Source organism: Crocuta crocuta, unplaced genomic scaffold (assembly GCF_008692635.1).
Source record: "Crocuta crocuta isolate KB4526 unplaced genomic scaffold, BGI_CrCroc_1.0 scaffold32, whole genome shotgun sequence".
NCBI lineage: Eukaryota > Metazoa > Chordata > Mammalia > Carnivora > Hyaenidae > Crocuta > Crocuta crocuta.
In genome coordinates this window covers 13,343,785-13,365,611 of record NW_027529424.1, presented here as the reverse complement: position 1 = coordinate 13,365,611, position 21,827 = coordinate 13,343,785, and the positions used below count along the sequence as shown (strand labels likewise).

Below are 21,827 nucleotides of genomic sequence, written 5' to 3'. Positions count from 1 at the left end.
GCACACTCTCGCCACACGGAGGCCTCCAAGGGGGTGTGAGAAACGGTGCTCCGGGAAAGAGGCAAGAGCAGTATCTGCTTTCTCTGCCCTCGCTCCCTTCCAAGCACGCCACGGCACACGGCACGGGCTTCCTGGACCGCCCGAAAGTGATGTAGCCCCTTACTTGCCAAAAAACTTCAAATAATGTCTGTGCCCATTTCAAACTACTGGAGGCTGGTGGTGTGGAATTTGGATCCAGAAAAGGTGAAGTCAGAGTTAAATGTTCTAAAAAGGGGAGTCTGGGTGGCTCAGCCAGTTGAGAGTCTGAATCTTGATTTCGGCTCTTTCAGCTCAGGCCGTAAGCCCAGGGTGGTGGGATCGAGTCCCATATCAGGAACATGGGAACTGCTTGAGATTCTCTCTCTCTCTCGGGCCCTCCCCCAGCTCACTCTCTTCTCTCTCAAAATAAAGTTTAAAAAAAAAAAACTTTTTAAAAAAAGCTAATTTTTCAGGTAAGTAGAAGCCTGAAGGCTAAATAGCAGAAAAGAAACTCAAAACTATTTCACATCCATAAGCCATTTACAAAGTTAAAAATAATTATAATCTGTAAAAAATTTTTCTTTAAAGATTCAACCCTGTAGACAGTAAGGGTTTAACTCCCAAATGCCAACGACAGAAGCTCACCCAAGATCACACAGAGGACCACACAAATCACAACAAGCAGGGTGGTGCACCGAGGGTGAAGCAACAGGGAGAAGAGCGGAAGGGGCCTGCGGCCAGGACGGAGCCTCCCGGGGTGGGAGCAGGGGCACCCGCTGTGACAGCACCAGCCCGAGTTAAGCAGAATCCACGGACAACGCGGGAGTCCAGAGACTTGCAGACAACCTCGCTCAAGCGACAGAGAAGCAGAAAGGCCCCCGGGCAGCGGCATTGAGAAAGAGGCAGGAAGTCAGCAGCCAATACACGAGGTATTTGGTACAAAAAGCACAACACGTGCACACACGTAAAAAACACCTATCAAATCAGACTCCACAGCAGGTAAGTGACGCAGGAAAGGAACGGTCTTCTTCCCACACCAACCCCTCCTCCGAGGGGGTGAGAAGGGCTGCTGGGCACCTACCGTGGCAGCGCCATTCACTTGCACCGATTTACTCGCTGTCGTAGTGAGGGCAGAAGGAAGTCTGTCCACATTCGAGGTCTCCCTCTGCTTCTCCACCACCTTGGGATCCCTGTAAAAATGCCGCCCACGGTGTGAATCTCCCCCACACAAAAGGCAAGGGCACGGGACAGCGCGGAGGCCCGGCGGCAGGCGGTACTTACTCAGGCGGGTGGGCGGGGGAGGGGGAGCGCCCGCAGGCTGCAGACAGCGTGCAGGCAGCCGGGGCTAAGGGCTCTCTGGGGCTCACCGCAGGGAGCGTGTTCGTGCTCGCGTCCGCATTCAGGCCCTGAAAACCAGGGTGACAGCTGAAGTTGGGTGGAGGAGCAGCCCTCCCAGCTCTCTCAGAGTGACCTTAAACACGCCGGTAACAGTCCTGGTCTGAATGACAAGGCGGCTTCCTGCCTTCCTCCCCAGGCCCAGGGTCACTCTCCCTGAGTTGAATGTGCAGCTTCCACCAGGGCAGTGGCTGGAAGACACCGCTAGCCAACAGCAGAAGCAGCAGAGCCCTGTCCTCCAGGGAGCCCTTGCTCCGCCCACAAACACCTCTTCCCTCCTGTGACCTGGGCCACCCTCGGGCTTCCACTCTACTCCTCCACAAGCTCCTTTTCTCCATGGAATAAATCTCAGAGGCACCCTGTTCCTGACACACCAGAGCCCAGCAGAGCCTGGCACGCGGAACACTCGAGTTCCCAACCTAATTCCCACACAACTCAGTCTTGTAACCAAAACCCAGAAGATCAACACTTCAGTACAGACAGAAGTTTGGGGGTCTCTTGATGGGTAGCGGGTGGGGGCACACTTCCCGCTTGAATGCACAAACCATCCCCTGGAAGCAGGTGTGTGAATTCTCACTTTAACAGACAAGGAAACCAAGGCTTGGAACAATCACGTTCATGTGCGCCCCATCATGGGGCGAAGATGTGAATAACGCTGGAGCTCTTATTCTAGCCAGTGACCCCCATGCATGGCGATGCTACATAAATGCAGTCTCTTTCCTACTGTGTGATTAATATGTAGCTGGAAGACTTTTTTTTTTAATGTTTTATTTATTTCTGAGAGAGAGAGAGACAGCATGAGCAGGGGAGGGTCAGAGAGTGAGGGAGACACAGAATCTGAAACAGGCTCCAGGCTCTGAGCTGTCAGCACAGAGCCCGACACGGGGCTCAAACCCACGAACCACGAGATCATGACCTGAGCCGAAGTCGGATGCCTAACGGACTGAGCCACCCAGGCGCCCCTGGAAGTGAGATTAAGTGCAAATGTAACATTTTCTTATGATTCCACTTTCCTAGCAGATAAAAGGTTCAGAAGTGGACTGATGGAGAGCGGGGGGGGGGCGCGCACAAGGTGAGCAGGGCAGTGCTGCGGCCCCGCCCAGGGTCCCCACTAGTATTCACACAGGCACCAGGGGACAGAGAGACGTGCTGCAGGGCCTCGACCTGAGTGTGCGCTCTGGCTGAGACTTTTTACACGTAGCCATCGGTCTTCAAAAAATAAATCATACAGAGGTGCCTGGGTGACTCAATCAGTTACGCGTCTAATTTTTTATTTCAGCTCAGGTTGTGATCTCACGGTTCATGGGACTGAGCCCCATATTCGGCTCTGCACTGACAGCACGGAGCCTGCTTAAGATTTTCCTCTCCAGGCATCGGGATGGCTCAGGGCTAAGTGTCCGACTTTGGCTCTGGTCAGATCTCATGGTTGGGGAGTTTGAGCCTTGTGTCAGGCTCTGTGCTGACAGCTCAAAGCCTGGAGCCTGCTTCGGATTCTGTGACCCTCTCTCTCTCTCAAAAGTAAACATCAAAAACACAAAAAACGAAAACACACACTCTCTCTTTGCCCCTCCTCACCGTCTCTCAAAATAAACAAATAGGGGCGCCTGGTGGCTCAATCGGTTGAGTGTCTGACTTTGAGGTCATGACCTCACGGTTCATGAATTCAAGCCCCTCACTGGGCTCGCTGCTGTCAGTGCAGAGCCCACATCGGATCCCATCTCTATCTCTCTGCCCCTCATTCACAATTGTCTCTCTTTCTCAAAAATAAGATAAACATTAAAAAACAGGTAAGTAAAAATAAATATAAATACATAAACATTTAGATACAAAATAGGAGCAATAGCCACGCAGCACCTGGACGAGGCCTGAACCCCGCCCCGAGCCCTGGCCCGGTCACTGGGCTGCTCTGCGGTGGCCGTGCAAGGGTCCACAGCCTGGGTGTGGCTGCAAGGCGGAGCCTGTCCCAACCCAGAGGCCTTCGTCTGGGGGCAGCAGGTGCATGGGCTTCCACTGGACAGAGACACGAGGAGACTGGTGGAGAGCCAGGAGAGAGCTCGAGGACAAATGTGGCCACGGGGACCTGACAGCTGTCCTCGCCCCGACCCAGCCGAGCACTCAGCTGGGTGCTGCACGGCCCGCCCAGCAGCAGCACAGACCTCCACGCCTCACAATCGCGGGCCCCAGGAGGAGCGCTGCAGACTAACCCTCTCTGAGGTCAGGAGCCCCTGATTCTGGGGCCCACCCTCAGGACAGAAGAGTGAGGACAGCCAGGGCGGCGGCCCGCAGAGCTGGCCATAGCCACGAGTTGCAGTAAGATCATTCCAGGCCTCCCTTTAGTGATGCCGATTACTAAAAATTATGTCACTTCCATTATACTTCAGGTGTTTATTTTGTAGACTTGAAAAAAATAAAGGCAGGTTCTGAATAACAACAATAAAAATAAAAGTGCAGTCTGAGTGTGCAGTGAGAGAAGGGGTCCGTGTGGCACACGACACAGGTGTCCACCTCTGGCCTCGGCAGGCAGCAAGGGAACGGTCTGAGAGGGTCTAGTCCCAGGTTCAGCCCTGACCCAACTACTCTGAATCCATGTGGCCTTTGCAAGTCACTTACCCTCTCTGAACCTCCTCTGCGTGCAAACAGCTGCCCTGGCAAGAGCTAAGAGAAGCACTGGACCCAAACTCAGCACTAAGCAAACATCAGCGATACAGATCTTACCCTTTCTTTTGATGATCCTATTAAGAAGCTAGACAGCCTGTTTTCAAACAGGTCCTCAGTCTTCAGGTGGCCTGCGGCTCCAGGCAGCGGAGGAAAGTTGGACAGTCCTAACTCAAAGCTCGGGGATGGGGGCCTTGGTGGCGTCGGAGACTGAGTTTGACTCCTCTGAAAGAGAACAACACCGTCATGCTGCACAAGTGTAGACTGCAAGATAACGCAGACACACAGCAGAAAAGGAAGGCAAACAATCCGTTCTCTGGCCTTCTGACTTCCGCCTCTGCCTGAAGACAACAGAGAGGTCACCCAACAATCTCAACACTTGGTCACCTAATCAAAAATCATTTATTAGGCGCCTGCAACCATCAGGAACAAGCTGTAGAGCTCGACCTCCTGAGGCTGTCATCGGCTGTATAGAGCCACTTCTCTGAGATTCCGACTGTCCCGTTCCGGGTCCACAGTCAGCCGACACAGACCAGGTGGACACAGGCGTGCAGCTAAGGATGGCACAGACACGGTGACAGACAAGCAAGGGAGCACTGGGGAACAACCTGGCCCCACTGCTCGAACATCACAAGGGCCTGAGTCTAGACCCTGACCCTACTCCTGTCCAGACAAGGTCTGTGTTACTACAGGAGAGCCTATCTTCTAAATTATAATGAAGATAGTGAAAGAAATAAACCCAAAAATGCCACTTTCAACTCTCTAAAACTTGTGTAAGAATTTTACACAGATTTCCATTGAAAAACGGTTTAACAAGGGGGAAAGGGGCTTCAGTTATCTGAAAACTGATTTACTATGTAAAAACATGGTATTTGACAACAGATTTTAATCAGATTCTTCAACTTCAAGAAAATAAACTCAGAATAATATAATTTATAAACCCAAGATCCCAAGAGAAATGCAATGATGTATTTTTACTAAAAAATTATCAAAGCAAACTGCTTTAACAAGCTACAAGCCGTTCTATGGGTACCCAGTTCCTTGGTTAAAGAAGACAGGGAGCAGAAGGGGGACAGGCGTGCAGGTGGCAGGCAGGCGTCCGCGAGTAGGTGCGGGCGAGCGGGAGCAATGCTGCCACGAACTCACGCACTGGGAAGGGCCAGCACTGCCCAGCTACCTTCGCCAACAGGAAAATTACTCCCTACAGAGACAGAACCTAGACAAGGTCTGTTAGAACTCAAGAGGTGGCAAGTACCCACACTGACAAAAACCCCACTCTCTCTCAATAGGAATTCATCCGAAACGACAAAACAAGATAGGGGCACGGCCAGAGATCTAAGCAAAACAGATATAAGTAATATACCTGATGGGAATTTTAAACAACAATCATAAGGATACTCACTGGGTTTGAGAAAAGAAGGTATCAGGGAGACCCTTACCACAGAGATATGAGAGTTAAAAAAAGAATCAGAGATGAAGAATGTAAAAACTGAGATAAGAAACAGGCTTGATGCAATGAGCACAAGGCTGGAAGAAAACAAGGGAATAAATTAGTGACTTAGAAGACTAAATAACGGGGGCGCCTGGGTGGCTTAGTCGGTTAAGCGTCCGACTTTCGCTTAGGTCATGATCTCGCGGTTCGTGGGTTCGAGCCCCGCATCGGGCTCTGTGCTGACTGCCAGCTCGGAGCCTGGAGGCTGTTTCAGTCTGTGACTCCCTCTCTCTCTGACCCTCCCCTGCTCACGCTGTCTCTCTCTCTCTCTTAGAAATAAATTAAAAAACATTAAAAAAAAAAGACGACGACTAAATAATGGAAAATACTGACAATCAACAAGAGGGAAAGAAGAAATTCTGCAACACAAAATAGACTTAGGGGACTCACTGACTCCATCAAACATAAAAACATTCATATTATAGGAGTCCCAGAAGGAGAGAGAAAAGGGGCCCAAAAATGTATTTGAGCAAGGAACAGCTGAAAACTTTGCAAACCTGGGAAAGGAAACAGACGTCCATATCCAGGAAGCACACAGAACTCCCCTCAAAATCAACAAAAGCAGGCCAACACCAAGACTTATTGTAGTTAAATTTGCAAGATCAAGAGATGAAGGCAGCCAGACAAAAGAAGTCCTTAATTTACAAGGGAAAAACACAGGAGGTGAGTTGGAGATACCTCAACAGAAACTAGGCCGGCCAGGATGGATGTGTTCTGAATGAGAACAATCTGCCACCAAGAATTTTCTACCCGGCAAGGTTATCATTCAGAATGGAAGGAGAGATAAAGAGTTTCCCAGACAAACAAAATCAAAAGGAGTTCGCGACCACTAAACCAGCCCTGCAAGATATATTAAAGGGGACTCTTTGAGTGGAAAGACCAAAAGTGACAAAGACAAAAAAGGATCAGAAAAATCTCCAGAAACAACAACGAAACAAGTAATAAAACAGCCCAAAATACACAATAATTACTTTGAATATAAACAAACTAAACACTCCAATCAAAAGGCATAGGATGTCAGAACGGATTTAAAAAAAAAAAAATCTATATGCTGCCTGCAGGAGACTCACTGTGGACTGAAGAGACAGACACCTGATGATTGAAAGTGAGGGGATGGAGAACCATCTCGCATGCTCATGGACATCAAAAGAAAGCCAGAGTAGCCATACTTCTATCAGACAAACTAGATCGTAAACCAAAGACTGTAACAAGAGACGAAGAAGAAGGGCACTGTATCCTAATCAACAGTTCTCTCCAACAAGAGCTAACAACTGTAAATATGTATGCACCCCGTGTGAGAGAACCAAATATAGAAGTCAATTAATAACAAAAAGGGACTAATCAGTAATAATAGTAATAAAGGAAACTTTGATACCCAACCTACAGCAATGGACACATCATCTAAGCAGAAAACCAACAAGGAAACAGTGGTCCTAAATGACCTACTCACCAAATGGACTTAACAGACATTTACAACATTCCATCCTAAAGCAGCAGAATACACATTCTTTTCAAGTGCACATGGGACAGTCTCCAAAATACATTACATACTCGGTCACAAATGAGGACTCAACAAATACAAAAACACTGAAATCATACCATGCATATTTTCAGACCACAACACTATTAAACTAGAAGTCAACCACAAGAAAAAAAAATTGGAGGGGTGCCTGGGTGGCTCAGGCAGCTGGGTGTCCGACTTCGGCTCAGTCATGATCTCGTGGTGCGTAGGTTTAAACCCTACGTCGGGCTCTGTGTTGACAGCAGTCTCTCTCAAAAAGAAATAAACATTAAAAAAAAAAAATTTAAGAATAAAGAAAAAAAATTGGAAAGCCCTCAAATACATGGAAGTTAAAGAACATGGTACTAAAGACTGAAGTCGTTTACCAGGAAATCAAAAGAAATTAAACACACACACACGCACACACACACACACACAGAAATAAATGAGAACGAAAACACAATGGTCCCAAACCTTTGGGATGCAGCAAAAGTGGTTCAAACAGTGAAGCAGGTAGCAATACAGGGCTACCTCATGAAGTTAGCAAAATCTTTAATAAACATCTAACCTGACACCCAAAACAGCTAGAAAAAGGACATACAAAGCCTCAAGCCAGCAGGAAGAGGAAAATAATAAAGATTAGAGCAGAAATAAATGATAGAAGCTTAAAAAAAAACATAAAAACAAAAACCAGTAACAGATCAATGAAACCAGGAGCTGATTCTTTGAAAAAGTTAACAAAATGGATAACCCCCCAGAATTATCACAAAGGAAAGAGCAAGGACTCAAATAAATAAAATTACAAATGAGACAGGAGAAATACCAACCAACATCACAGAGATAATACAAACAATAAGAGGTATCATGAAAACTGATATGCCAGGGCACCTGGATGGCTCAGCTGGTTGAGTGTCCGACTTTTGATTTTGGCTCAGGTCATGAACTCAGGGTCAGGAGACTGAACCTTGTTTTGGGGCCCATGCTGAGCATGGAGCCTGCTAAGATTTTCTATCTCCCTTTTCTGCCCATTCCCTGATCGCAGGTACATGCCTTCTTTCTAAAATAAATAAAGAACGAAAGAAAAACTTGGGGTACCTGGGTGGATCGGTGGGTAAAAGTGTCCAACTCTTGGTTTTGGCTCAGGTCATGATCTCACATTGGGATTTGAGATTTGAGCCCCACGTTGGGCTCTGCACTGAGTACGGAGCCTGCTTGGGATTTTCTCTCTGTCTGTGCCTGCCCCTCGCCTGCTTGCCCGTGTGCTCTCTCTCAAAATAAATGTTAAAAATGGGGCACCTGGGTGGCTCAGTCGATTAAGTGTCCGACTTTGGCTCAGGTCATGATCTCGTGGTTCATCAGTCTGAGCCCTGCGTGGGGCTCTTTACTAACAGTTCAGAGCCTGGAGCCTGCTTCGGATTCTGTGTCTCCCTCTCTCTCTCTGCCCCTCCCCCACCCATATTCTCTCTCCTCTCTCTCTCTAAGATAAAAACATTAAAAAAATTTTTAATAAATTTAAAAAAAAAACACAATTGCACCCAAAAACAAGATACTTAGGAATAAACCTAGCTAAAGAAGTGAAAGACCTATACTCTGAAAATTATAAAACACTGGTGAAAGAAAACTGAAAATGATACAAAGAAATGGAAAGACATTCCATGCTCATGGAACAAATACTGTTAAAATGTCCATGCTACTCAAAGCAATCTACACATTTGACTAATCCTGTATCAAAATAACACCAGCATTTTTCACAGAGCTAGAACAAAGCCTAAAATTTGTGTGGAACCACAAAAGACCCTGAACACCCAAAGCAATCTTGAAAAAGAAAAGCTATGCAAGAGGCATCACAATTCTGGACGTCAAGTTACATTACAAAGCTGTAGTGATCAAGACAGCACGGTACTGGAACACAGAGATCAACAGAACAGAAGAGGAAACCCAGGAATAGACTGCAATTATGTGGTCAGTTAATCTGCGACAAAGCAGCAAAGAAAAGCCAATGGGGGAAAAAAACCAGTCTCTTCAACAAATGGTCTTGGGTACACTGATCAGCAACATGCAAAAGGATGACACTGGACCACTTTCTTACACCATACACAAAAATAAACTAAAACTGGATTTAAGAACTAAATGTGACATTTGAAACCATAAAAATTCTAGAAGACAACACAGGCAGAAACCTCTTTGACACTGTCCACAGCATCTTACTAGATACGTCTCCTGAGGCAAGGGAAATAAAAGCAAAAACAAACTACTGGAACTTCAAGACAAAAAGTGAAAGAAACAATCTAAAAAACTAAAAGAAAACCTTTAGAATGGGAGAAGCTATCTGAAAATGACGTAGCTAATGATTTAGTATCTAAAATATATAAAGAACTTATAAAACTTGACACCCAAAAAACATCATCCAATTAAAAAACAGAAGACATGAACAGACATTTCTCCAAAGACGACATCCAGATGGCCAACAGACACGTGAAAAGACGCTCAACATCACTCATCACCAGGGAAATGCAAATCAAAACCACAAGGAGAGACCACCTCACACCCATCAGAACAGCTAAAATTTACAGCACATGAAACAACAGACGTGGCGAGGATGAGGAGAAAGGGGAGCCCGCTTGTACTGCTGGTGGGAATGCAAACTGGTGCTGCTGCTCTGGAGGTTCCTCAAAAAGTTAAAAATAGAACTACCCTATGACCCAGCAATCGTACTACCTAGTATTTACCCAAAGAATACAAAAATCCTAATTAGAAGGGGCATAAATGTACCCTGATGTTTATTATCTACAATAGTCAAATTATGGAAAGAGCCCAAGTGTCCAGTGACGGATGAAGGGATAAAGTGGCGATATATGTATATAATGGAATTTTACTCAGTTATGAAAAAGAAATGAAATCTTGCCATTTGCAACTAAATGGATGGAGCTAGAGGGTAATGTTAAGTGAAATAGAGAAAGACAAATACCACAGGATTTCACTCAAATGTGGAATTTAAGAAACAAGCAAAGGGAACAAAAGAGAAGCAAACCAAGAAACAGACTCTTAAATACAAAGGACAAAATGCTGGTTACCAGACGGAATGGAGGCTGAAGGAGGCACCAGTCGTGATGACGGCGGGTGATGTACGGAAGTGCTGAATCTACACTGTGCTCCTGAAACTAATACGCCACACTTGAACTTTGATAAAACTTTAAATACATAAATAAATGAGAAGCACTAGAAGCTTAAAAAAAAAATCCGCACTATCTCTCTGGGGCATCCCTGCCTGCCTCTTACCCTTCCTATGGCTCAGGTGCATTTTGGTGACTTGCCGCCCGAACCCAGCTTTCGCTTACCAGCCACTCGGCTGCTCTTGCGCGCTCTTTAACTCACCAAAGCTCTAAATTACGCACAGGCCAGTGACCTCAAAGCAGGTCTCAGAGGCTTAATTTTGAACATCAGCACTTTTCTGAGATGATCCCAGGTTTTCAGGGATTCAGATGTCACTAATATTTTACTGAATCTGGATTCTGCAGGAACACTAGGTAGGCGGTGCTGCCTTGGTGCGGGAGTGACAACACGGCGTGCCTCCAGGTGAGGCCTCGCCTCGGATGCGGCGTTCAACACTGCTTTCAGGGTCTGTACGGTGTGACACAAGGTGACGAGGCCCTGGTCCCACAGCTCGGTCGGGCCGAGTGCGCACACGCGATCACGGTCTCTAAGTTCCTGAAGTCACCGGAATGTCCCAAGGTAGCCGCACGGGCACTCCCCTTGCTAAATGCACCTGCATCGTGGGCCTGGCCTTCGAGTGGCTCCCGGGTACGAGCATGCGAGTCAGCACACAAAACGTTCACAGAGCTGGCAATGGGGATAAAGGTCACCTCTGAAGGCAATTTAGTAACCCAACTCAGAACAATTCAGTTCAGGGAACTGATGTCTGAAGACACACTCTGATACTATCTCGTTAGTCCAAATGTTAGAGGCAGTCATTAATTCCAACTGCAACCAACCAGTGTAAACGGACTCATCAAAGGGCTCACCCAAAACGAAACTGACCAACAGAGCAGAATTACGGGTATTTTATTAACTACTAAGCTGTACTTTCTAAGTTCTAGACACAGTAAATGTATCTTTTGTGATGGGACAGCACATACTCACTGGCTTGGGGGGGGAGAGGGGGATAGACATGCTTCCATCCATCCACGTGTCTACATGTCCTAAGGTGGCATACTTCACATGGAAAGGTATGGCTCCAACCCACACCAGAGCCTGATGAAAGCATTATCTAGGAGAAGCTACGTAATCAGCCCAAGCAAATGTGGCCACACCTTAGGTGCTCAGCATTCACCCAGGCCCACCCTTAGTGGGCTGTTCTGACCATTAGTTAGAGCAGAAGGCAGCAATGCTTTCTACATAGGGGATACAAAGTCAAATGTTTTGAATGAAAACTACTGATGCACTAATTCCTATAGTGAAAAGTTTATGCTGCTTGTCAGAACTATTAACTTCAGTTCATTTAACACACTGTCCAGTTATCCACAGAGAATTCATTCGAATGTGTGTGCACACCATGTTCTGGCCGTGCCTACTGCACAGCACACACACACGCAGGTACTGTGTGGGGACACTCCAGAAACTCTTTAGCGACCAGCATTTTACAATTGCCTCCAGCTTCTCCTCTTTAGGCTGTGACAATGTCAGTTATCACCTGACACGCATCAGATTAGGAGAAAACCTCTTCTGCAAAGCTCAGCACATCTTAACCTTCATTCATGTAGTTAAATCTCACATTTAATATGAATTAGGCTTAAGAGTCTTGCAAAACTGTCATGGACTAGATGTACTCACTGTCAGCTTCTCCTCCCGTTTCTTCCGGTAACCAAAGGAATTCTTCCTAGAAAAGAGGAAAGCAAAAGACTGTGAACTTTTTCCCAATGGGAAGGTTTTCACCGAGCACAGGTATGTGCAGATTTCTTCAGTCTTTATTCCTTCGTATTCCTTTATTCCTTCTTTCACATATGATTCTGGATTATAAAACCCTCACTTTAGGGGCACCCGGTGGCTCAGTCAGTTAAGCGGCCAACTTCGGCTCAGGTCATGATCTCACAGTTTGTGAGTTCAAGCCCCGCGTCGGGCTCCGCGCTGACAGCTCAGAGCCTGGAGCTGCTTCGGATTCTGTGTTTCCCTCTCTCTCTGCCACTCCCCTACTTGCGCTCTGTCTCTCTCAAAAATAAACACTAAAAAAAAAAGTTTTTTATCCCAACTTTAAGAAGCAAAATAATTTCATAGTAAAAAACTACAAGTGATACCTAGACAGAGAAGTTAAAGAAAAACAAGAAGAAAAAAAATTTACTGGTAAAATCTTCCTAGAAGTTATTTAGAATTCTGTTATGGCAGAAATAGCTGAATGTTCATTCGGTTGAAATGACAAGATTATACAATCCGACAATGAGCCACACGGGTGAACTGTTAAACACTGGTAATGAAATGCGTCAGATTAATCATCCAAATGGAAAGACCCGAAGTGGCCTGGTCTGCCCTCACTCTCTCCCTCTCAGCCCCTCCTGCTACCACCGGTTGGCTCCAGGGTTTCCAAACCCCTGGCACCGCCTATCCCCAGCGGCCAACTACGTGCACAGGGCTCTAGATCTCTGCGGGCAACCGCCCAAAGGCCACAGCATAAGTTCACGCTGTGGATGGGCTTATGCGGCCTAAAAGTTCACAAGGTAACTCTCATTTCTAATTCTCTGTCTTTACTTGTCCCTTTGTCATTTCAACTGAATACACTTGTAGGTGCACGCGGGAAAGGAGCTCAAAGAAATAATCTTGACCCTTTCTTCTCCTTTACACAAAGCCCACAAGCAGTCTTGCCCAGGATGGCCTAACTACTTAGGACAGGCTAGGAGCCCTCCACTTTGGTGCCGAGCAAGGACACACTGAGGCCCCTGGCTAGACCCCCAGGAGAAGCAACAGTGTGAACTTCTAGGACTCTGGAGCAAAGCCATCCCCTCCCCTTTGAAAGTACTCCAGAAACAACTCCTGCTCTCACCAGCCCCCAGCGGACACCACATGCTGGGCCACAGGACAGCACGTGACCACGGACTCGGCTGCCCATCGGGAACGGGGCACTAAGCCCCATTGAAAGGCACAAACACCAGCAACAGCGCTCTGTCCACTGCTGAGGCCTCCTCGCAGGGAGTCCCTGAGAACAGTGACCAGGGAGTGGGGTCAGTTCCAGAACAGCACCAGGGACAGGCGTGCAACGTGCAGGCTGCCTCCACTCCACACAACTAAGAGTGCTCCACAAAACCAGGACGCGGGAGTGTCTTCCCAGGCCCGGAACTTCAGGCACCGTATTTGCTGCGTCCTGTGTCTGGAGGCGGAACGGCTGAAGGCAGCTCTGAAGCGGGAGGGCTCGGGGTCCGGCTGGACGGCGGCCTTGGCGAGACCTGCCTCTGAGTGCACAGTGACGAGGAGCCCTCGGGTGGCCTGTGGAAGAGGCAGCGTGCGTACATCTGCGATGCACAAGGCACTGTAGACAAGACCGCCACAGCCGGGAAAGAAGAGGTGCGTCTGCCTCGTGTGCCAGGCTCCTAGGGGTGCGGCAGTCACGCTGGGCCCTGCCACCAAGCCTAGCAGTGTGCCCTGGCCAGCTGACAGCACTGCCCTTTTCTGTCCTGGAGGTGGCCACCGGGCCTCCACCAGAGTCGGCACCACGGGCATGTCTCTGGAGGTGGCGGCCGGGCCACCCAGCCAGGGCCTGAGTGTCCTCAGAGGACAGTCCTACCTCGGGAGAGACAGCTCGGACTCGAAAGGTGAGCGTGGCACGGGGCTAGAGCAGCACGGAGCCCGGGGAGGGATCTTCATGGTCACACCCGCCTTTCCACCCACAGCGCACTTGCTTCCTGGGCCCACAGCTCTGAGCCTGGCAGGCGCCCTCACCACATTACACACCTGAACCTAGCTGGGGGTCACAGCCACACAGGGTGGGAGAACCACATGTGGTCCCAGGGGGCTGTTGGGGTCCCTCATACTGCTCCTTACCTTTGTCCAACAGACAAAGCTAAAGGAAAACAAAACCTAAGAAAAAGAGAGGCGCCTGGGTGGGTCAGTCAGTTAAACGTCAAACTTCGGCTTGGGTCATGACCTCACGGTCTGGGAGTTCGAACCCCACACTGGGCTCTGTGCTGACGGCTCAGAGCCTGGAGTGGCTTTGGATTCTGTGTCTCCCTCTCTCTCTGCCCCTCCCCTGCTCACGCTCTCTCTCTCTCTCTCAAAAATAAACATTAATAAAAATTAAAAAAATATAAACCTAAGAGAAATCGAGTTGCTGGTATGGGGGCGCCAGCGGAAGACATGGCCACTGTGGCTCCCCCCCCAGCAGAAGACNTTGCGCCTCCCCCCCCACCTGAAGACACCCAGGGGCCGACAGCCTGCCTGTAGACAACGGGAGAGGTGAGCACCAGGATGTCCCATGGGGCGGCCGCGGTCTGGAGCGTACAGACTATGTGGGTGCGGACAGCCCTTCGTGGGGCAGAAGCACAGGCAGTTCCCGCGGTTCTGCGGAAGTCCTACCGCAGAGCCAGATCGCACACAACCGTTGTGACTGGAGGTGGCCCACGTGGGTCAGCCAGGTGCCCCTCGGTTTCTGGGCACCTAGTGGCCCTGTCCTTCCGCCACCAGGACGCTTCCATGGAGCGAAGCTCCCAAGAGGCCGGCAGGAGGCAGGGAAGCGGGGACTGGGAAGTCCCGCTGGCACTTCCTCTGCGGTGTCTGCAGAGAAGCATGACCCAGCACCCCAGGCAGCACCCAGGTGGCAGGTGCGGCCTCCTCTGGGTCCCGCCTCAGCTCCGCTGGCCCTGCTTCAAGCCTCTGGCCTCCTCCGTGGCCCCAGCCCCTTGGCGTCCTTCATCTCTCCAATACCCCCTGAGCCACCTTCACAGCACACATCCTGGGGATGTAAGGCGGGGGGCTGCCACCAGCCACTCAGTCCCGTGGCCCCACCCGAGCCAGACGGTGCACACTGACGCACCACCAGTGCAGGGCACCGTGACTTGCCACCCTCGCCCCCATGCCCCAGCCGCAGTGAGTACAGAGCGGAACCCGGGCTGCCAGAGCCTGTGTGTGCAGACACTGTGCTGGTGTGCAACACTGGGGAACGTCTGCACTGAGGTTTTCCAAGCAGGTTGAAGAAATGCTTAGGTGGGTTGAACACACACAGGTGATGTGTCAGAAGGGATTTCATTCTGGACAGCCCCAAGCACAACTGAGAGGAAAAACCGGACGGAAGCACCCCGTCCGCCGCCTCTAACCTCAGTCCTGAATGGAAGAGGAAGAGACAGGAGGCAGGAATGGACGGCACGCACGCTGCCTTGGGGAAAGGTGAGGAGGTGCTGGCGCGGCCCGACGTCAGGGGCGTGGGAACGCACACACACCGTGGACCCCAGGGGCTCATGCATGTGCCCATGGACAGCACGGAGGGTGGCCAGCAGGCTCGCTTTACCAGTACAGCTCATTTTTATGAATATGTTTAGGAAAAACATAATCAACAGGCTGGTCCGCCTGGTGCGCAACCCACCCACTACCATGGAAATGGAGTGAGGCTGGGGCGCTGGGCCTCTGCGCAAGGCAGGGGGTTGGGGCCTGGACCCACAGTGTGGACACTGGTGTGTGCAGAGCTCCAAATGCCCACCAACGACCGTGACCTAACATGGCTCCTGTCCATCTAGGGCTCTCCCCACAGTTTTATACAAAGAAGAGGAAGCCTGTCAAGTCTCTTGAGTGACCCTCTGAGTAATTACATAAAACTTGTGATGGGTGCAGCCTTCGATGTGAGGCCGTGTTCTGCATGTGAAGACGAAATGGTAAGCCACACCTGCAGAGAGGACACTGGGTCAATATTCACAGCCCACGGGGACAGGCCATAGCTGTCTGAGAGCAGCTCTCAAGCACTCACCTCCCTCTCCCTAAACCAGGGGGAGATTCCGCGCTGCTCTGCTCCACACGACCAGACCCAACCTCCCTCTTGGTGTAGGCAGGAGGGTTCTGTATCCGTGTTCTAGGCGGACCTGTCTGCCGTGTCTGTGGGCTCCGGACACCGTTAATTAGCCGGTCTGCAGTGAAGTTAAATATCGAAGGGCTTTCTAACAGCCCAGGTCCTCTCTCTGCACTGGGAATGGCATGGCGTAGATGAGATTTGCTAGGATTCCTGGAAACAAAAGGTTTGCACGCGCTCAGTGTTAAAGCAATCGTGGTGTCATAAAATGAGCTGCTAACACATGAAAGGACTCGGCTAAAAGGTACTTTCTAGTTAGAAAAAAAATAATACAAATGTTATTCAGGACAGTTAAGGTATGCCGTGTCTGCTACTGCGAATCTACAAAGTATCAACATTTTGTGTAGCTGCAGCCCAGGTCCAAATTCAGAGCGGGCCCACTCGGACACAAGCCGGAGAACCTGTGCTTTATGCAAGCCTCCAGCAAGCATTTCAGGGTCTGATCTCAGAGCGCAATTCTAGGCCTCGGGAGGTTTCATCTCCACTGGTCAAATGGATCACAACATCTCGTCAGAAAGAGCTTCTCCACGCAGTCAGCATGGCTCGAGCACGTGGTGAGGACGCCCCGCTTGGAAACTGCTTGCTCTTTCCGCTCTTTGAGAGCACAGCACAGCGTGGCGGACCTCTCCCCACAGATCCCGGGGCTACTGCCCTCCCCAACTCGCGGAACTTGCCTGCTTCTTGGAGGGTACTGTCTGAGCGAAGTCAGAGGAGACGCTGCAGGTTTGAAGGTTGGAGACGTAAACCCATTTATAAATCCAGTATTTGGAAACGGAGTTACCTAGATGCATTAAAAACAAACAAGTCAGCAAGCCATTAACAGACTTCACACTAACGGCACACCTTGTGGTTGCAGGCGTTCTTTCTCCACTCGCCAAGCAAGCTCAGATGAAATATTCCCCAGATGAAAAGAACATGGTGTTAGATTATTGCTAATAACCAATATTTCCCAAGCCAGGCTGGGGCTAAGGCCGCCTTCTGGGCCAACTAAGGTGACCTCTGCACAACGGCCCCAAGGAAGCCAACTTATACCCATGGGGGCTGGAGCTAAACATAAGCTATGGCAGAAAGCACATGTTACATACTGCTCAGGACCAAATAAAGCTGTTTGCTAACAGGAAAATGGGGAAGGGGGCGGGGGGGAGAGGAGAAGCAGCAGAGGGAAACTGGGGGCGAAAGACACACGTAGAGCTCTGCAAGAATCCCCAGCATGCTGGCTAGAGAACAGCTGCCAGAGTCAGACTATTTAAAACTCTTGTCAATCACACGGGAACCAGATTATAAATCACAGTAAGACCAGTCGTGACACATCACTTCCTGTATGTACTTTTACATACAGAACTCTGGTATTTGAGTAATTCTGATCAAGTGTTTAAAAATCAGTTAGTCCCCTGGGGCGCCTGGGTGGCTCAGTCGGTCAAGCATCCGATTTCAGCTCAGGTCATGATCTCACGGTTGATGGGTTTGAGCCCCACATTGGGCTCTGTGCGGACAGCTCAGAGTCTAAAACTGCTTCAGATTCTGTGTCTCCCTCTCTCTCTGCCCCTCCCCCACTAATGCTCTGTCTCTGTCTCAAAAAAAATGAACATTTTTTAAAAATTAAAAAAAATAAAAATAAATTAGTCCCTAACTCCAATCATTTCACATTACTTGCTGAGAATTCACATGCACTATCTCTTCACATCTGCTCCAAATGACACAGTGTGCTTTCGAGCAAGCCAAAGGCCTCATTCCCGAACCAGGGTCAAAGGAACCACGCAAACGGTCAGCTGACCCCGAGTGCCAGACAGGCAGGGCTACGATGAGAGCCGTCAGAACAGCAACGTTATTCCAGAGAAAGCAGGCGGCACAGCGCGCCGGCTGGCCTCCACTGGGGACGTTCCTCAACGGCAGGGCTCGAGGACTCTACTTCCTGTTACGCTTCTCTCACGATCTGTGGGCCACATGGCCACCGGTGCCTTCTACAGAATGTGGCGAGTATTTGAAAGCAGCAGTGCGTTAATAGGATGAGAGAGAGACACAGAGAGAAACCTCGTCCACAGTGTCTGCAGACCTCAGGGCTCTGGCGGTGCCTGTGATGACCTGTCCCGATTCCTCTGGCCCCACACGCCACAGGCGCTGAGTGTGCAGCCTCAGGACACACTGAAGACGCCGCACGGCTTGACCCCGACAGGACTCCCCAGCTTCCCCCCTGAGCTCCCGGCCTCAGCCTCCGTTTCAGCTCAGAGGCCCTCAGCACGCCCGCCGCCCCTGCACAGCCACGGGCTCTCCTGCAGCCCCCCTCCTTCCACCTCCTAGGCTCGGCGGGGAGGACATCACAGCAGATAAGCCCCCGCTGTAAGCTTCACAGTATTCTGTCCAGGTCCCATCTTTCCAGTTCCCGCCTGTCTGCCTGCCATAGTGGTCTCTCCCAAGCCACGTGCTCTCAGGCCATGTGCTCATCTGCACATGCGTGACAGGCATGGACACTCCCCCACCCCCCCAGTTGCCACTGCGTCTCTAACGAGAGCCCCACATGATGTGTCCACGTGGCGGGGCCTGGCTTGCAGNGCCCCGCCGAGCACCACATAGCTTTCCGCAGCCATACCCTCAAGGCCATTACTGGATTCCTGCTTCCCAAACACAACCTTCCTCGCTTTCTACCCTTCCCTGTGTCTGGCCCCACCTAGAGCTGGCCCGCGGCCTCACACAGCCTGTCCATCAGCCCATCTCCACTGTCTGCGGTGGGAGCCCAACGACCAGGGCTGATCGGAGTCCTGGCTGTGTCCCATGCCAGCCGGGGCCCACCTGGCCTCTCCGAGCTCCCCAGCAGCACCGCTGGGGAAAGCTGCCTGGACCCACCACACGGGCCAGTCGGGGCTGAGGGGAGGAAGACAGCTGCAGGCCTATTTGTTCTCAACCATCCGAAGCCTGTTAAAACAGCTGTCTCCATAAAAGCATCTCCCCTGGCACCCCACGCTCAGAAGTAACCTGGTTACCCCAGAACTCGGACCGCATCATCTGTGTCTTCCTGGAGACGACACAGCCTAGGCAGGTGCTGCTACACAGGAAGGCAAGGGGACCGCGCCGAGGATCAAGATTAGAGCCTTCGATGGTCTTTTCAGTGCGCCCAGCTACACGCTGGTCTCCCAATAAATTTAGGTCTGCTACAGGACTGAGGGTCTCTTTTACAGGGCAACTGTGGACACGTCTGGCTCCCCTACGCGGCCTGGGGCCTCACCCTCCTGAGCACCTGCTGCAGCGCCCACCACAGGACCTCCTCCTCCTCCTCTGGCCGCACAAGCTCCAAGCACACGCGGGACTCACCAGGGGTGGATCAAGATAGCTGTGTGTGGCCGACCACGCCTGGGGGGCGATCAGGCTGTACAGAGGGAGCTGCTGCTGGGGGCTGTAGACCGGAGGTAAGTAAAAGGAGGCTGTGTAGCGCTGCTGTGTGTAAAGGCTCATGTCCAGGGGTCTAAATCCATTCTTTGGCAAAAATGTGTTTATAGCTATTGCCTTTGCTTTTATCCGTGCCTGTGTGGGGACACAGAAATGTCTATCAGAATACTGAAGTACTGATTTGCAAAAATAAAGAAAGTATAAGGAATGGTCTTGCTTACCTTAATTGGTTTTCCTTGAAAAGTCTTGACTTCTTCTCGAAGGTATTTGTAAGCCTGAGGGCAAAATTGTCCAAAATACCATTGTGTTAATCTTAGAAACACAACGAACTGGAAGTTAACTCACTACCTCAACTAAGGAATGGTATTTAAAATACGATGGGCAGGCCCTCGAACAGAGATTCTTAATTAACCTACTTTGGGTCACTGGTTCCTTAAAAGAACCTCTAAGAGTTAGGGAACCTCCAGCAAAAAGTCTCACGGTCAATCTGGGACCACAATTCTGTCAGATTAACAGGCACTGCAGAGCACCCGTCCCCCGGCCGCAGGCTGAGCGTCCTGACCCGCAGGTTAAGAGTGGAACCAAGTCCCCAGTCACAACCCGCATCGGAAATGGAATCACACAGCTGGGGAGAAGCCAGAGACGGCAGTACTCGCAAGTCTGTACTTCTGTGGCTCCTTATTCTTCTCCCAGGTGCACTCCTTGCCTCGGGAGGCCCTGAGCCCCCTGACCTGGTCTGGGCCTGCCGCACGCACCCTTCTGGTAAGGACAGCTCAACCTGCTACGCTCACAGGCTCTTCCTCTGCCTTTTCCCTTCCAGTCCTTTACCACTCATCCTCCCCATGTCTCTCTCTCTCCTGAATTTCACGACATTCATGTCACTAACACAGCTGCCCTTGAACTGCAAAGGGCCACTCACACGCAGCCTCCTTTCGAGAACTATACCACAGGACTATAAACGTATTTTCTCCCACTTATGGTTTACTCAGCACTATTTTCTGCAGCTTATTTTATTGAAAGAACACAGCATATAATACAAATTACAGACAAAACAGGTGTTAGTCAATTGTTTATGTTATTAGTAAGGCTTCAGGCAGATCAACAGGAGACTAGCAATAGTTCAGATTTGAGGGAATCAGTCGTCGTACATGGACTCCCCACCACGCGGGGTCGGCGTCCCTAACCGCCACGTTGTTGAAGGGCCACCTGTACCAGCAATCCCCTGAAGCACGTTTAACATCTCCGCCAGTAAGACTCGCCCTTGAAGGGCAGGGAGACCGTCACAACTCCCCGCGTCTGCTCGCAGCCTCGCAGGCCATTCAGCGGTCTTACAGCACACAGTGATGTCTGGCGAGAGTTAGGGTTACGTTCAAATTTCCCAAAACACTTTCCAAATTGTACAACTTCTCTCTGCCCAGATACAAGAAAAGAGCTCCTTTTCATGGGCTGCTGGTCTTACCTGTCCTTAAGAAATACGGTCGTATACTTCACATATCGCTACGAAAACTATCTACACAAACACCTCTATTTCAGTTTCTGCAGCCTGATGTCCCCTGCACTTTATCATCAAACTTAGCACCACAATGCAACAGTAATGTCAACACCCATGTACAACCGATGTTACGTAGTAAGTCCTAGTAATGCTAAGCTTCACGGGGGTGGGAAGAACTCACCTGCTGGGCATCAGCTTCCGTCTCAAACGTAATAAACCAATTATCATTATAGGCAAATTCACAGTTTATAAACTTCGGTAAATTGTCTCCTTTAAATAGTGCTTCTACTTCCTACAGAAAACAGAGAGGTAGAAATTAGTTCTCCACTACGCTGCATCTGTCCTTACCGAATAGAAATGACGTGGACCCTGAAGGACAGAGTCTTAGACAGAGAGCCCATCCAAAATACTGATGGCTAGTAAACCTCTTCCAGAAGAGCAGAGGTGCTGTGCGTGGCTTCCAGAATCAGGGCTTCACTGCCATAGGAAGTAAGTCCACAGCATATTGATAGCTTTTCTTCGTACCAAGGTCCCTTTAAGGTAAATTAACATGCAGGCACGCCGTAGTGCACCAGAGCACTGGTGACTACACAGCTGGGGAAGCAGGGCGGTAAGCTCAGAAATGTAAATAGTGGCCGAACTTCTGGTTCCGGCTAAGACGGGCCGGCTTTACATTCTCAAAAACAAAAGACAACATACATGAAGTAACAGTTTCAGACAGCAGAGCTCAGGCCATGCAGGGCAGGGGAGCCCGTGAGGGCCCAGCTTGGGCCTGGAGTTCCCACGGGAGCCCCACCACCCGGAACCCGGAGGCAAGCGCTGACCCAGGCCCAGGAGCCTAGGGCTCTTGCGGGGA

At 50.0% G+C, this 21,827-nt stretch overlaps 1 protein-coding gene across 1 annotated transcript in view; it reads right to left on the bottom strand.

Moving 5' to 3' along the window:
- Positions 1-21,827, bottom strand: part of LARP4B (La ribonucleoprotein 4B) — an 88,800-nt gene that overhangs the window by 3,926 nt on the left and 63,047 nt on the right. Inside the window, exons 9-17 of the mRNA XM_077758553.1 lie at positions 21,153-21,263; positions 19,701-19,754; positions 19,405-19,614; positions 16,773-16,879; positions 16,000-16,251; positions 11,892-11,937; positions 4,129-4,293; positions 1,300-1,424; positions 1,100-1,208 (exon numbers count right to left, since the gene is read on the bottom strand). Of these exons, the coding sequence (XP_077614679.1) occupies positions 1,100-1,208; positions 1,300-1,424; positions 4,129-4,293; positions 11,892-11,937; positions 16,000-16,251; positions 16,773-16,879; positions 19,405-19,614; positions 19,701-19,754; positions 21,153-21,263 (1,179 nt within the window). The remainder of the gene's footprint in view (positions 1-1,099; positions 1,209-1,299; positions 1,425-4,128; positions 4,294-11,891; positions 11,938-15,999; positions 16,252-16,772; positions 16,880-19,404; positions 19,615-19,700; positions 19,755-21,152; positions 21,264-21,827) is intronic.